At 31.8% G+C, this 18,199-nt stretch overlaps 1 protein-coding gene across 1 annotated transcript in view; it reads left to right on the top strand.

Moving 5' to 3' along the window:
• The window catches only part of LOC118197178 (synaptogenesis protein syg-2-like), a 289,538-nt gene that overhangs the window by 216,630 nt on the left and 54,709 nt on the right, over positions 1-18,199 (top strand). Inside the window, exon 8 of the mRNA XM_085817873.1 lies at positions 14,001-14,129. Within this exon, the coding sequence (XP_085673999.1) occupies positions 14,001-14,129 (129 nt within the window). The remainder of the gene's footprint in view (positions 1-14,000; positions 14,130-18,199) is intronic.

The raw sequence follows: 18,199 nt of genomic DNA, 5'->3' as shown, positions 1-18,199 counted from the left end.
TTTTACATCAGACATTTTTAACCACAACTCACTGGTGGCACCATTTTTGTTTTTCAACCGGCGGAGACTTACTTACTTATTCTCCCAATATTTCTACTGTTTTTTTTTTTGTTTTGTTTTTTGTTTTAATACTATTGGATTAAAAAAACAACAACATTTGTTCCACTTTTGCCGTTATGTAAGCACATACGTCTCCTGCCTTATATAAGAATAAAATAACATGTACACCTTCTAATGACAAGGAGCAACATCTTCTTTCTTTAGAAAAGATTTGAACTAGATTTACAGAGTTTGATTCAGATATACTGACTAGTTACAAATAAGACCAAAATTCAAATTAGTGCTACATTAGCTTCAATTGCAAAAATGTGATATACTTGTAATTAAAAGCCTGTATCTTTCTTTGTGAGTATGAGAGAAAGAGAGAGAGAAAGTAATGCACGTTAAATATTTTATCTCAAAGCGAAATATTTTGCATTTTGCTGTCCCTACAGTTTTTAAACATAGGATAACATTATGCAAATTTAAGAATTCTCCCACTTTAATATATGCTAATATAATAATTCAAGCAAATTAAATTTACTTTCAGATTTCTAAATCAAATATTGGTAAAATGCACTGTTCTTTCAAAAAGCTTCACAAACTTAAAATGAATGTATTTAAGAAAAAGATTGCATCTCTTTCCCTTTTATCGACCATGTCAGGAATTTTTATTTATTTAATCTTCCTCGTGATGTTCACATCTGGTTTGATTAACAAATCTTTAATCCCTGTCTTAGTTGGAGAAAAAAGTTCATTAGATTTCGTATTCATTCATCAAACATTTTTCGCATCAGATAGAAGTTTAAAAATCGAGCTATTTTTTTTTTTTTGCCTTTTATGTGTGTTACAGTCTTTTGAAAACTTTTTTCATTTCAGCTTAATATATTTTTTTTAAGCTTTTTATTGTTCAACAGCCAAAACTCGTAATTAAATGTCGCAAAAAGTTGGAGTCATTTTAAATACTTAAAGAAGGAATTGGATTGACTTCATTGAATGCTATGCTTTATTTAAAATCGTGGTGAACATATTTTATAATGACAAATTTTTAGTTCTTTGCTTTAAAATTATGAACATCTACATTTGTTTCTTAATTGTTCAATAACCTCAAATTTAATACTTGCACTATCAAGCCATAGAAATATTCAAAAATATATGCTTATGTTATAAACACTTAAATGTTAATACTAAGAATCTATCTCAATAAATATGAAGATAAAAAGGTCCATATTTTGTTTGATTACAGCATGTTCATTGATCACTGTTATTACTTTTAATTAATCTTACTATTAATTGCGATTCCATAATATTTTCATTTTGGAAATATTCAGCTTACTAGTTAAAAGTATAGTATCCACAAGATATACATCAATTTAAATTCCTTCTTGTATATATAGAGTGAATTAAAAATATTGTTACGAATTTTGTATATATGTAAGTATAGTATATATTTTTATATATTTAAACTCAGTAAAATTTTAAAATACACGCCAATCTCGTACGGATTTTTAGCCTTCTTCCTATTTTGCATTTAACTATTATTATTACCTAACTGTTATTGATATATATATATATATATATTGTTTTTAAATTTAAACTCAAAATGAATTTTTAGTTTAAATTTAAAAACAAAATATCACACTGTTTAGTGAACATTTAAAAAATGTAAAATGTACTTCATTATTAGTTACTAGTGCTATATATGTACTTTGCTTAGTAAGTGGAGTATACTAAGTTATTATTTTCTACTGAGATAAGAAAAAGAAAACACTTGCACTTCGAACTTATATTTTAAGCTGTAAAGAGAATCAATGCTAAACATATTAGACAAATGTACAACAGAGCAATATAGAAATAAACAAAGGAAAATTCCTTTTAAACGTATATAATGATGTAACTGTGTATTGAATTTGCTATTTGAAATGACGCGGAATATTTTAGCTTTTTTAACTGCATCAAAATAAGTTTTTAGTCCAAAGGGGCTTTGTCCCTAAAGGACTATTGTTTTCATTTTGCGATTTTGCGTTGGTTCACTATAAATGTCCGTTTCACTTTTCAATGTTCGAGTCCTGCATTATATTTGAAGAAATTAAATAATGAAAAATCTGCATAAATATATGTATATCTCTCGCACTGTGATAAAACAATGGTACATAGAGCCATCGAATTTTGAATGACGTAATCCTACTGCGAATTATGGGTATGTGGAAGACCAAGTTTAAAATTTTTAATTTGTTTTATTATCGATTTCATATTTTGTAAAATTTTAATTAAAAAAAATTTTGATTAACAAACTAAAGGATTTCAAAGCGAGCAATGCAACACTGTGTAGAGACATTAGGATTTTATGGAAGCCAGAGAGATGAAAAATTAGCAACCGCCTTCGCCGGGAATCGAACCACGGACCTCTGGAATGCCGGCCAAGCGTGCAGAACCACTACACCTCGAAGGACGCTAGGAAAGTGGGAGAAATACCTTATAACTGTACAGAAAAACCATTTTTATCTCCATCGCGCGAGACTCTGTATCGGAAATTCTAAAGATGTTCTCAATTTAAAACTATTTTGCGATATTGCTATTGAAATGAATTTTATGGTTTAAATGCGAAGAACATGATATTTAATAAATAAAGGTAACAGACAAAAAATTGGAAGAACGCCCCTTTATGGGTAATTTAAAATCTGAAACCCTTCAGATTTTTATTTTTTAAAATTGTATTCATTTATTTATATTTTCTAACTCCAGCTCAATAATCTGTTTTGCATTCAGTATACTGCAGTTATTTTCTAGAGATACATTGATACATCCCTCGCACATCTACTACATATCCGACATTTGTAATTTAACCCTGCTTTTGTCCCCTCTTATGTTAAAAAGTTAACAAAAGTTAATTACTGAAAATTGTTTGCAAATACTACCGCAAAATGAAAAATTTCATCTGTCTCATATGATTACCACTAAAAATGCAATGACTATAAGAAACGTATTACATAAAAGCACCTTTAAGGTGAGCAAATCTGCATAAATAGAAGAAAAATGAATGATATAATGAAGTTGGGTTGATTTAGCCACTGTTAAATTTCTATTTCCTTTGGTTGTAAGTTTAAAAAATCTGTTGTATAGACCACATGACTTCCTTGTACGGAATATTAAATTATACGCATTTTTTCTTGCATTTCATTTAAACTTATTGGATTGAATTATATCTACTTCGCCGACAGCGCATAAACCACAATAGAATAAGTGCATTCTTTAAAATTCACTCTGTTTGTTTACCATAGCGACACTCTGGCGCCAGGTTCATAAACAGTATTATATTTCGTTCATATTATAACTCAGAATGCACAAAATTTATATCATTTAAAGAATTATCTAATCGTTGCCACATGTTTTATTCAAATACTATAATAAAGCTAGAACGATGTATAATAGGAATTAAGCAAACAAAACAAAAAAGAAACAGTTTTTCACAGACGATTGAGTATTTCTCATTCAATTAATTCAGTTTTCACTTCGCGACAAGTCAAAAATATATAAAAACTCAAAATATCTGTATTAAAAATTACGATGTAAATCTTAAACGCTAATTTCCTCGAAAAAATTCCAGAAAGGATTAACCATTATTTAAATAATAAATGAAGGCGTTATCTTTGTTGTTGCGAAGCTAAGTTTCTCTAGATTGGCAACAAATCCGCTATCCTGCTTTTTCAAATGTAAATAAGAGCAATGGCCGCCATCGAAAACATTATTAGGCTTAGCAGCACTTAAACAATTTTAAAATTGTTGATAATTCTAAAAATATTGCATATAGATTTACTAAAGGCACAAAAACCTTAACCAGAAGATAATAACAACATAATTTAATAATTTTTAAAGCAAAAAATGTACAATTTACAAACATATAAGAGTAAAGAAACTGAGATCATTGAGCTGGGTAACAGAGTGGATATATTTATAAATATTTTTATATATGTTTGGCGCGGCCAATTGAAACCAAAATACGAGGTGCACATCTACATGTTATAGTAGTCTTATATACAAAATTGCAACATTCTGAGGTTACTCGTTTTTGAGTTATGCGAGATACGTTCGTACGCACGTACGTACATACGTTCGTACAGACGCCACGAAAAAGTCTCTTCAGAATTCATTTTAAAGCAGTTTTTTCAGTTTTTTTGGAGGGAAAGAGTCTTTTATTCTGTCCTTACGTACAGGTATCACGCAAAAACATCGTTAAATTGCATTCGAAATCGGTCAAAGTGGATATTTTCGTTGAAATATGCTGCCTGAAGCTTTTCGCGATTACAATACTTCCTTTTTACTTCGTACAAGGAAGTAAAAATAGGTTTAAACTAGAAAAACATCTGAGCGCATGTTCCGAATACAAAGCTGTTTAGAAACCACTTAGAAAAACGTTTAGATCTAAAATTATGAACTCCATTATGAAGATTTTTATGGACACAGAAATTTTTAGTATTCCATGTTACCAATTGAAAATTGGCAGAGAAAAATTTGAATATAAGGCCAAAAAGTTTCTTTCTTCCGAACATCATTTTTAAGTTATTTGAATATGGCAAAGCATACGAGATATATCACTCTAATTGGAATACCTTCGTGGAGAAATTTCTAAGGAAAGTCGGCTCATATTCACTTACTCGTAGGAAAATGAACCAAAAAGGTGTCCCGTTCGCATGGGATCAAACCGAGGTCGAATACCCAGTACTTAGCAGTCTCTAACTACACGGTCACTTGTGGGGGGGGGTCATAATTATCAGATTCCTCGATATGAAGCTTTTATATCTCGCCTCTCTTATTCTAAAGCATTCATACTGACATATTCTAAGGCGTCCATAGTACTTATCCAAAGACGTCCATACTACAAAATAGGTTATAATGTCTCTATCACGTATGTTTCCGCTACGTGGGAGTGGACCCCGACAGGGACATTTCTTAGAACCCGCAAATTTCCACGAAACCCACATAGTTAGGTTACCATTTTCACTTACTACAAAGACTTGAACGCCAAAGAGTAATCGATTATCGCTCAAATTTGATCATGTGATCTTTCAGAAGCAGAAGATTCGTCTGATTGGTTGATCTCTACCCGGGACAGAGCTGCAGCCGAAACATTTTCGGGGAAGTTTAAAAAAATCCCGCGTAGCCGGTACATCGTTTCCGCTGCTAGGCGGTTTATTCTAGGAATCCTTTGCTACCAGTGCTACTAGAATCCCGTTTCTCAGAAAAGTCCTCTTTAGCAGGGACCGTCGCTAGATGTGATAGCCCTTTAAGTTTCGAGAAATGCATATGTGGACACAACTTTTGAGAATGAAATTATCAGACGAGAAAGAAAAAAACAAAAATTTAAACTGTGTAAAACGAGAAGTATTTTATAATTGCTAGAAGGAACAGGGTAACAGAATTGTTGGAATGAAAAAATGCATTTCTTATGCAAACGAAAAATAATTTTAACGCGTTGGTGAATGGACAAGCGATGAAAAAACTTTTGTCAATAGCAACAGTTCTTAAATAAAGTTACTGACAAACAGCGGATTTGGGAAGAAAGCAAACTTCGAAAGCACGAGAACAAAAGAGTAAAACGGAGACATCTTTTGTTTAGCAGAATGACAGGATTGGACAAGTAGGGAACGGCAAACTGAGAAAGGTTTCCGATACACTGTCGCACAAAAGATTCACTGCGTGGAACTAAGATGCCAACGAAAGGAAAGAAATTAAACGATTGAGGTCAAAAGGGAGATCGATTGACTTAGAAGCTACCATAACGTTATTTCAGTTCGATTTTATTGCCATATCAATTTTTTTAACAATTGGTCTCATTGCATAGAGATATCAGCGAAAATGGGCCTGAGAGAGTTTTCCGGACCTGATACTTTGTATTCAATAAGAACATAATTTTCACTATCTCTTTTAGAGAAAACTTGAGTAAAATATTTTAATTTTTCAATTTTAGTTCATGAAAAACTGTTTTTTTTTTAAGTATAATTTTAGACATTTTAATGATTTCCTAGTAATGTTGTTAGTGAATAAAGCCCTATCATATTTGCTTACTTGAAATATATAATAATAATAATAATAATAATAATAATAATAATAATAATAATAATAATAATAATAATAATAATAATAATAATAATAGTAATAAACTTGACAGTTACTTTGAAGTCCCTTATTATCTAACTAGGAAGCCCGGCGGTCATACGAAATGACCGCTGGGTTTCCTAGTTGGATTTATTAAGAGCCACCGCTAGCTCTATAAAAATGATTTAAATAATAAAATGTTAATTCACATGTCAAAGATCTCTTTGTACACAACATTTCTAGTGTCGATCTTTCCATCATTTTTAAGCTCGCCTTGCAGAGGACCATCCATTATTTGTAATTTTACGTCCGTTCTTTCACGAACTCTTGAACAGGCAACATACAGTTGACCGTGTCCAAATGAAGGCTCAGGTAAAATAATGCCAACACGCTTAAGTGTCTGCCCCTGAGACTTATTGATGGTCATAGCAACGGCAAGTTTTACAGGAAATTGTCTACGTCTCAATTGAAACGGCAACCCTGCGCAGTGGCAACTTCATCCCATTGGCTAGTACAGTTACGCAAGCAACCAATAAACTATCGGCGATAAACAGACGCTTAAGCCGCATATATATATGGCGTGAAGTAACATCATCTCCTACGAAACGGCTGGCTCCCGGGCTTAGCGAAGCACACAGTTGGATTCCGCAGGTCCGTGGCACGCCATTTTGACCAATCGCGTCTTCGTAGTATTTTAATTAGCCGAGATATTAATTAAAAACTAATTTTTCCCTACATTTTCCACTGTCTTTCTTAGTTTTTCGCTATTAGAGGGATTTGGCTACGTGCCAAATTCTTTTTTCTCGAATATCTGCGGAACCTCGCCGAGTTGAAATTCGAGACGCTTATCCTTGGATTCCAAAAAATTCTCAGAATCCATCGATACCGTTCTCATCTTCCTACGACTTTAATAGGCCGAGATATTAATTAAAAACTGCTGAAACACTAATTTGCGCACTCATTTTTCCGAGTGGCAACAATAAACTATCGGCGATACACACTTTAGCCGCTTATATATAATAAAGATTTGCAATTATATATTTGTTACGGCGTTCGTTAAAAGATTTTATTTGCGAAGTAAATTCAAGACGCCCCAAATTTTTAACACAATTAGAAATAATTTCATAGCTAACTCACGAGAAAATTACGAGCTAAATTCAGAGAGACAGGGAGGGCGAATCATTCATTTTTATCTGAAATTTATATCTTAAACATTTTATATCCAGTATATTTATTAAGAGACAAAATTTCTGCTAAATGATTCAGTTAAAAATTATTATTATTATTATTACTAGCTTAACGGGGTAACTTGCTCCGAAGGGCTATTAATTTAATTTTCGGCATTTTGCGATGGTTCATTATAAAAGCCTGTATCACTTTTCAAATTGTTCCTACCAAATATTAGAGCCCTGCATTACATCCAAGAAATTAAATAATGAAGAATCTACATTATATTTCTCGTACTGTAAAAAAATAACGAAGGCCTAGAGACATCAAATTTTGAATAACATAGTCCTCCACTGCTATATGGGCAACTGGAGGCGAAATTTGCAATTTGGAAATTGTTTTATTAACTCTTCCATATTTTGTAAAACTTAACGAATTTTGGATTAACAACTCAACGGTTTCATAGCGTTCAATTAAAGTTAACATCGCGTGCATGCGCGAGGTTTCTTTTTTGTGATATTGCTGTTGAATTGAATTTCATGGTTTAAGTGCGAAAGTCATTACATTTAAGAAAGCTGATATATACACCACATAACTTCCTTGTATGGAATATTAAATTATACGCATTTTTTCCTGCATTTCATTTAAACTTATTTCTTCGAATTTCATCAGAGATATATTTTTCATTCAATTAATTCAGTTCTCACTTCTCGCAAGGCAAAAATACATAAAAAACTCAAAATATTTTTAAACGAAAATTGAAAGATATAGAAAAGCATAAAAAGCAGCAATTAAAACAATTAAAAATTTTTATTAATTGTTGTTTAACATTGTTTAACAGCAGTTAAAACAATTAAAAAACAATTTTTACAATTAAATTTCAGTATCTACGCAAAAACAAGCAATACGGCCAGCAGGCAGAAAGGCAGATTTTTCGGTGCTCAATACTAAAAGCTTCATTTTGGTTACAATCGGCAAAAAGTCACTGTAGGTGCAGAAAGACTTAATTCGCTATTGTGTTAAATTCAAGTGTAAACAAATATGGCTGCTATGGTAAAAAAAAAAATAAAATTAGGCTTAGCCGCACTTAAACAACTTAATTTGCATACAATAGTTATAAAATTGGTAATTCTATAACTATTGCATGCAGATTAACTAAAGGCATAAAAACTTTAACCTGAAGATAAGAACGGCATAATTCAATCATTTCTAAATTAAAAAATGCACATTTACCAACATATAAGAATAAAAAAAAACTGAGCTCACTGAGCCGAGTAACAGAGTGGGTATATAACAGAGTACTATATACTTGTATATTTATATACTTTTGGTATATAAATATATATAGTACTCTGTATTTATATACTTTTGGTATATATTTGTAATAATAAAGTTCCATAGTCAAGAATACACTTAAAATTCTAACTGTATGTTTTTTCATTTTTAATGGCGGCAGTCTCTTATTTGAAAGTACGTGGAATTAAATTCACAGCCCCGTAGTCAAGTTGTTTTTTCCGCCTTTTCTACACGTTCGTTTATAGAATGTTCTGGAAATATTTAAAGGGAACTGGATTGGCTGACGAGGCTGACGTCATTTCTTTGAAGCTCCATCTTTCCAGAGGCTATAAAAGGACTCGCAACAGAATATCGGGGGCTTTTCTTTAACGCAGCGATGCAGTAAACTTCATACAAAAAGTTCTTTTTATTTACTCCGGATATCTGATTTTGTAACTGCTATTTCTCCTGAATAATAATAAATGGATCCTGTTTTTTTTTTAAACTTAACGTCTGATAATTTAAGCTACGACTACATATATATTTCTTCAACGATCTATTTATTCTAGACAAAAGTTGATACATCGCTCATATATATATAGTACTCTGTATTTATATACTTTTGGTATATAAATATATATGTCACTACTATACGGCACGAAAAAATCTCTTTTCAATCCGTCTTAATTCAGTTTTCTAATTTGTTTGGAGAAAAAGAATCTTTTATTCTGTCCTTACCTACACAGGTCACGCAAAAACAGGGAACGTTAAGCAAACGTCCCTTTGAAAGTAACGTAAAATATGAAATCTTTCAGATTTTTCTCCTTTCTTTTTACTTCCTTGTAGGAAGTAAAAAAAGACGTATTGTAATCGCGAAAAGCTTCAGGCAGCATATTTCAACGAAAATATCCACTTTGACCGCTTTCGAATGCAATATAACGATGTTTTTGCGTGATATCTATACTTAAGGACAGAATAAAAGACTCTTTTCCTCCAAAAAAACTAAAAAAATTGCTTTAAAATGAATTCTGAAGACAATTTTTCGTGGCGTCTGTACGAGCGTATGTACGTACGTATGTATCTCGCATAACTCAAAAACGAGTAGCCTCAGAACGTTCAAATTTTGTATATAAGACAACTATAACATGTAGATGTGCACCTCGTATTTTGTTTCAAACGGCCACGCCAAACGTATATAAATATATTTATAAATATATCCACTCTGTTACCTGGCTCAGTGATCTCAGTTACTTTACTCTTATATGTTTGTAAATTGTACATTTTTTGCTTTAAAAATGATTGAATTATGTTGTTTTTATCTTCCGGTTAAAGGTTTTATTCCTTTCGTAATTCTGGAAGCAATATTTGTACAATTATCAACAATTTAAAAGCTGTTTAAGTGCGGTTAAGTTTTAAATAACATGGCGGACATATTTGTTTACATTTGAAACAGCAGAATTGTAGATTTGTTGCCAATCGAGAGAGACTAAGCTTCGCAACAGAAAAATAACGCCTTCATTTATTATTGCGAATTAAATCACGCTTAATCCTTCCTGGAATTTTTTCGAGGAAATAAGTATTTAAGATTTACTTCGTAATTTTTAATACAGATATTTTGAGATTTTATGTATTTTTGCCTTGTCGCGAAGTGAAAAGTGAAATAATTGAATGAGAAATACTCAATCGTCTGTGAAAAACTATTTCTTTTTCGTTTTGTTTGCTTAATTTCTTTTATACATCGTTGTAGCTTTGTTATAGTATTTGAATAGAACAAGTGGCAACGATTAGATAATTCTTTAAATGATATAAATTTTGTGCATTCTGAGTTATAATATGAACGAAATATAATACTGTTAAGTAAACCTAGCGCCTGAGTGTCGCTATGGTAAACAAAGTGAGTTTTAAAGAATTCATTTATTCTATTGTGGTTTATGCGCTGTCGGCGAAGTAAGTTTAATTCAATCTAATAAGTTAAATGAAATGCAAGAAAAAATACGTATAATTTAATATTCCGTACAAGGAAGTCATGTGTACAGATCAGATTTTTTATTATTATTTTAATAATAATCAATACAGTTGCAAAGCTAATTTTCTTCTGAAAATATTTCATAGTTACCTCTTGCAACCTGGATCTATTACATCGCAATTTTCTTTCTGGTTTTTTGTTTAACCTAAAAGACAAGATCATGCTGCATGTTAATATACTATATTGATAATCATACTGTTTTAGGTCAAAATATTTAGGTGTAAATTTAAATCTATAAACGTTTCGATAAATTATGTTTCTCCATAATTTTATAGTGTATTCGCTAAATGTTGTGATCAATTTTTTTAAGCATTTTGTTGAGGAAAATGACGTTATAAAAATTAAAGGAAAGAATGAATCTGTGAAAGAATCTGCACAGTACTTCGTAGAATGCAAGGTATAGAGACATAAAAATTGATAGAAGCATTTTCTTGCACGATATCTTTTTTATTACGATTCACATGATTCTGATGATTATTTTTAAGCATTTTGAATATGTTTTTCTAAGCTATATAGATGAAAGTTAAATAGTTTAGAAAATATATGCGCGTAAAAATGAAGATTAAAACCGGCGTTTTACAGCCATTTATTATCAAAGCTATCACGCTATTTTCTCAACTAAAATCAACTTAGCATTTTATAAAGTTTGTTTATAAAGTATTTACGCTTCAAATGTACTGAAGGAATCACCTTCTCGATACTACGTTTCCATTAGAATCTCTAATCTTCTTTTACCATTTTTACTGAGGTGTTCCTTATTGAACCGACTTAATAATGCGCCTTCGCAATATCCTTCTTCATCTATAAATGAACGAACAGCCGTATTTAAATGTTTACTGAGTTGATTATTAATCACCCTTTAAGATGTCTTAATCCATTCAAATGAACTAGTATGGAAGTAATTAAGAATTTATTCCTTCTCATTTGAAGATTACAGGAAAACCGCCATCTGTACGACACTATCCAAATTAGGTTCTTTATAAATTAATGCCACAAGAATGCATCTTCAGGATTCGCAAGTGAATTTTAAAATTGGTAAGATGACATTCTTGTGGAGAGGAATGAAATGGAACCTGTTAAATCCCTGGGTGATCGAGAAGTGTCTCTGTTACACTTGCCTTCTGGCAACGGCAGCCGAGTAAACGTGGAAGAATCGAAGTTCTATCACTCCTAGAATTAAACGTCCATTAGCGGGAGAGTCATCGTTAAACGCGTTTTATGTCTGATTGGTGGTAAGTTACTGGCATTAATGCTCTGAGGCAAATTAGCCGAAGAGATTACATGCAAATAAAGTTTTCTGACTCCGCAGTCTGCTTGCTTCTAGGCACGTCTGATACGGAAGTTTCTCGTAGTAATTAAATAAAATGAAAAGCATAGAGATGACGAATTTTAATACATCCATTTTAAGCTTATTCTTATATTTTAAAATTTAATTATGGAAAGTTGAATTTTATGTGATTAAATCAAAAAAGCGTTAATTTTCAATTGTTTCAGAAGTTGTTCTTAAGTTTGTAGAGTCATTAGGATTTTTTGGAAGCAGGTAAGATGAAAAATTAACAACCGCCTTCGCCGGGAATCGAACCACCGACCTCTGGAATACCGGCTCAGCGTGCTACCGTTACACCACGAAGGCACGCTAGAGAAGTAGTAGAAATACGATACAGAGAAGATTAGAAATACCTTATATACTCCCCTTTTTAAAGGGCGACTAGGGCTTTAGGGGACCTGGGTGCAAAGAATCATCATCCACAACCCTTATAGTTCAGGCGCCACTTGTAGAAGTCATTAGGTTAATTGGAAGCAGAAAAGAATTGAAAACTATATTTATTTTTCAATTCTTTTCAATTCCGTTTAATTTTCAATTTTCAATTTTCTATTCCGTTTATAGTGAACCAAAGCAAAATGGCAAAACGAAATTAATTGCGCAAAAGTAATTAAAATTAAATGGCAAAACAAAATTAATTGCGCAAAATTAATTTAATATTAAAATTCTGGACAAACTTTTCCTTTGGGCTAAAAATCCGCTGTCTCTTTTCACAATTCAATTTATACTTGTATATAATAAGTTTTTTTGAATGATGTTTCGTAGAATGTTTAACCGGGTGGATTTTATTTAAAACTTAGAATATAAAAGTTATAGAAGATCAGCTGTGTAGTGAAGATGCAGTCTTTCTGATATGAATTTTACTGTGCAGTTGACAGTTGAGAGCAGAATTTGAACACCCGTGCGAATTTCTTTGACTATTCGGGTCTAGTCCAGGTTCCGCAACTATCCGCGGCAACACCTCATGGGCCCTATAAGGGCATACATTGATCCTGTATACTTGCTGACATAGTTCATAATATATGCTTACATAGTTACATAGTTCATAATATATGCTTGCATAATTCATAATATATGCTTACATAGTTACATAGTTCATAATCAATGCTTGCATAGTTCATAATATATGCTTACATAGTTACATAGTTCATAATATATACTTACATAGTTACATAGTTCATAATATATACTTATATAGTTACATAGTTCATAATATATGCTTATATAGTTACATAGTTCATAATATATACTTACATAGTTACATAGTTCATAATATATGCTTATATAGTTACATAGTTCATAAAATATGCTTACGTAGTTACATAGTTCATGACAGACATAGTTCATAGTACATGATTATATACAAGTAGTTCATAATACATAGATCTTTAATAATACGTGCTTACATAGTTAATACATCTGCATGCTTACATAATTCATACTTGCCTACATAGTTCATAATATATTGAGCCTGTTACGTAACACATACATAGTTCATAATAAATTTCATTGGCCATAATACATGCATGTTTTATAATATATACATAAGAGAGATTGACTGGGAACTATTCCACACTACACAAATATGTTCCCAATTCCTTCAGTTTCTGCATTATTTTCCATTTTATTGTGCAGCAAGTCCCTGGTCTTTTGAACGTCTCATATGGCAAATAAAAATATTTGACCAATGTATTAGATGAAAAAAATGTTCCATGGGCAGGGCTGTAGCAATTTGTATGCATTGGTCAATACGAAGGCCGTAATCGGTGGTTTCTTTATTATGGAGGCACATAATAAATGTGCCATCGTTGCCTCCTGTGAAGGAACGGACAAATTACAACCATGCCTTCCGCAGGATTCGAACCCAGGCCCCTTCGGTACAGCAGTCAGTCACTAAACTCTTTCCCGTCTGTGTGGTTGAGTTGAAAAATACACGTAATAAAATGTGCAGTGCAAAATTTATTTTTTTCTCTGATGTAGTAATTTAGAAAAACTAAATTACTTACTATGATTTAAGTTTTGCTATTTATTTCATGTTGTATATATATTAAAATATTAATTTTTTGCTTACAGATGACGTCTGGCAAGTGAGCTTCAGTCCAGTGTTAGTCGTTTTAATTGCCATTGTTGTTGGACTTGTTCTTCTTGCAATGATTGTAGTACTCATCGTTAAATTTAGAACAAAACAAAACAACAGAAAATGTAAGTTCCACTTAATTATACTTTTAAGTAAATTGTAATTTTTGTTTTAAACAAAAATTTTAAATGCAATACCAAGAAAGATTTTAGTGAATTAAAACAATTGTTGTCTGGAAAAAAATTGAAATAACATGGAAAAAAATTCTTAAGCAGAATGTATAAAATAAACAAATATTCCTAAAGCAGAAAATCCAGTCATTTCAAGACGTATTTCATTTTAGTTTGGGACCACCAGCGGCCGAGCGGTAAAGTCGCTGAACACTGGTAGTTCGGTCCGAGGTTCAAATCCCGCGAACGGACTGGCTACATGGGTGTTTTCGTGGTTTTCCCCATGTGTAACGTGTATACGAGCCAGTTTCCCTTAGAAAGTCCTCCACGAAGGCATCCCTCCCCTTAGGCAGATAGCTCTAGTGTGCTTTGCCATAATTAAATACACCAACACCATTTTAGTTTGTTTATTTAATTTTATACCAAATTACTTCAAAGATTATGATACGCAAAACGAATGATTAAATAGTCCTGCCTTTGTATGTACATACTATGCGCTGCTTAATGTGAATACGTTTGTCCATGACTATTTTGATAACATTAAGCCATAGGAGAAATACCCTTCAAACCATTAGGATTTAATTTAAAGTAATTAGAAGAATGTAATGACTTAATTTCACAGCATTTTATTTAGGGAAATAGTCATTAGTTGTTGATTATCAGAAATCGTTACGTAAGAACTCATTTATGAATTATTCATACTCTGGTGTTTCTGGAGATTTGTTTCAGAAAGCTACAGACAGATATCCTCTGTGTTTTTGTTGTTGGAATTTGAGATTTTAAATCAATTTCCACCCACTCGTTAACTTCCTCAAAATTCATACCAGCTAGACATGTTTTTAGTTATTCAGCTTCCCTTATTTCATTGTTTGTTTAAAGCCTGGCATGTTTATAACAGCTCGTTATCATTTTTTGGGGACGCGGTTAAAAGACTTAAAAGTTGCCTGAAATCAAACTTTATTTTTGATAAATGACATTTTTTAGTCTAAAAATTAATTCTATAATAGTTTGATAACATTATCTATAAATTATTAGTCCAAAGGGCAATTTGCCAGGAAGGACTATTAATTTCGTTTGGCATTTTGAGCTGAAAACTTAAAAAAAAGCTGTATCACTTTTCAAATCGTTGCCACCATATATTATCGCCCTGTCTTATATTTAAAGAAATTAAATAATGAAGAATCTACATTAATGTATGTATGTTTCTCGCATTGTGATAAAACAACGGTTCCTAGAGCCATCAAAATTTGAGTAACGTAATTTTCCATAGAATATGGGCATGTGGAAGCCATAATTTAAATTTGAAATTTGTTTTGTTATCGATTTCAAATTTTGAAACACTTCAACGAATTTTCGATTAAAAAAACTAAACTATTTCAAAGCGAGCAATGGCAACACTGTACGAAAAAAAAACATTTTTATCTCTAGCGCGCGAGACTCTGCATCGTAAATTTTAAAGATATGCTCATTTTAAAATTAATTTGCGATATTTCTGTTGAACTGAATTTTATAGTTTGAGAACATAGAACGCGATATTTAATAAATAAAAGTATCACACAAGACGTTAAAAAAATGACCCTTTGGGCATAATTTAAAATCCGAAACCTTCCAATTTTTTTTTTTTTGTTATATTTATTTTTCTATAATATTTTGATAACATTTGGAGCGTTGATCACAATGCTGATCACGCAGGATTTCTTATACAAACGTTCTACAATTCGCTAACAACATCCGGATGATAGCTGTTACATCGTGATCATGCTGTTACGGATTTTGTATTTAGTAGAATTATTATTAGCTATTTTTAGTAGAATTAAACTTGTTTTATTCCCCTGAGCAATGCAGTGAGTGGCGAGTTTTAAGAGGAAGCTAGGCCTAAAAAGTAAAAATGCAGGAGCTCTCATATTTAACAAATAGATAGCTCGTAATTCTACTCTTTTACTGTCCAGAAACCTCGAGAAAACATAAATTACAAGAACCTTCTCGTGAGTGATTAAAAAGCTTTAAAAACCAGAGAGAAACATCTCAGTTCAGTTGTTTTAGTGAGCTGTTGTTGTTTACTTAGCTGCTATAAATTTTGATCAGATTAGCTTTCTCTGCGCTTCGGATTATGTTCTATTTAACGTTATAGTAGTTTAAAATATAGTACTGATTATATTGCGTAATGCTGTGATATTATACGAATATCCTTGAGGAAAAATCCTGCGTTTTTTTATTTAATCTCGTCATAAGAGTAAACTTTATTAACTTTTTATCGGTGTGTGTGTGTGTGTGTGTGTGTGTGATTATGCCTAAGAGGATGGATGCCTTCGTGGAGGACTTTCTAAGGGAAACTGGCTCGTATACACGTTACACATGGGGAAAACCACGAAAACGCCCATGCAGCCAGCCCGTACGCGGGATTCGAACCCTAGACCGAACTACCAGTGTTCAGCGACTATACCGCTCGGCCGCTGGTGGGCTAACTTTTTATCGGACTTGTGCATTCAGTCTATTACGATCCCGTACGCACGCAACAACAATACTATATGTATAAATATGTATAAATGCCTCCTATATGTATAAATTAACATATCTGTAGATAATAAGCGAGATCAATTTATAGTGTAATGTATGCAAGAAACAAAAGCTTCATCGTAATAATACTATCAGGTAAAAACTATAATCAGGGTATAAAGAAACTCATTGTGGTTAGAATCTGATAAAATAAGGGTTTTATCAGATAAAATATGCATTTAAGTAAAAAAAAATAATAAAAAAAAATTATGATTTTTCATACATCGCCCTGTCTTATTCTATATTTGTACGCCTTGTCTTATGTCTTATATTTGTACATGAAATGTAGGTATCAATGAATGTTAAATCCTGCTCAGAAGAGATATGTAAATAAAATGGGCTTGGTCTTGATTATAGCTTAAAAGAGATATTAAAAAAATATTGAAATTTTATGTGATATTGACTTCTTATTATTTCCGTTAAATTTTTGTTTAAGCTTAGTATCTGACTAGAATTTAAATCTAAGAGTTATAGAAGGTTCATTTCATTAAAAATGCTAAACCTATCATGCATAACTGTGAGTGTAAATAAATATTTTATATCTTCGGATCTTTAGAATAAAGCAAAAATTTAAATAATAAATAATGAAATTCATTCTTCAATGCTATTAGAAGCAACGAAATCTGACAGTATTGTACCTAATGTATTGGAATATCTTCTGAGAAATAAGTGTTTGAAGTAACGTAACTTTCTATCTGACTGAATATACAAGAATGCTTGAAATAATATTAATTAAATTAAACGCAGCGTAGCAAACACATGGTAAGTTTTAAGGGAAGCAAATGTTTTGAATATCCTGTTAAGAAGTGCATATTATTAACATGTAAACAAATACTCGAGCTATGCTTGAGGGTTCGTAATTCGCACATTATCTAATTTGGAGTGCGTTTTGATCATTGTCCTGAAAATAATAGAAACAAATCATTACTTTTTGTCATTCGCTTGTTTTCTTCTTTATGTGCCTCGAGTGTTTCAGGGCCCTTAAACTATCTCTGACACGTTTTAAAGCGCGTGGTATCATTCCGTCCAAACGTTTTCTTTGAATTTTTTCTTTTTATAGTAAAAGATAAAACCGATTGAATTGAACGATTTTTAACGCTCTCTTTCTGAACACTCGCAGAGGGAAACTAAAAAGCCTGAAAAGGCACAATTTTTGTTGCCATTTACGAACAGCTCGAAATGAGATATCACGAGCAAATTAGATGGCATTATCCAAAATTCAATGTTTTAGATAGCTGGCTGTTTTTCTTTTGCTTGGCACCGGCTCTGTGAAGAAGCAGAAATTAACTTGTGTACATATAGATGATTATAGGCTTCCTTATTGATATCATTAAATTAATTGAATAAAAATTAATTATTTTGGACTCACTGATGGATACATTCATGTTATAATTAACATTCGAAAGGCTAGTTTGATTTGATATTAGAATATACGTACTAAGTAATCTCAATGGCGTAGCAGCCCTTGA

This window comes from Stegodyphus dumicola, chromosome 1 (assembly GCF_044657685.1).
Source record: "Stegodyphus dumicola isolate Sdum_Otavi_A_Nest chromosome 1, ASM4465768v1".
In the NCBI taxonomy this organism is placed as follows: domain Eukaryota; kingdom Metazoa; phylum Arthropoda; class Arachnida; order Araneae; family Eresidae; genus Stegodyphus; species Stegodyphus dumicola.
This window is presented reverse-complemented; position numbering and strand designations above follow the sequence as displayed.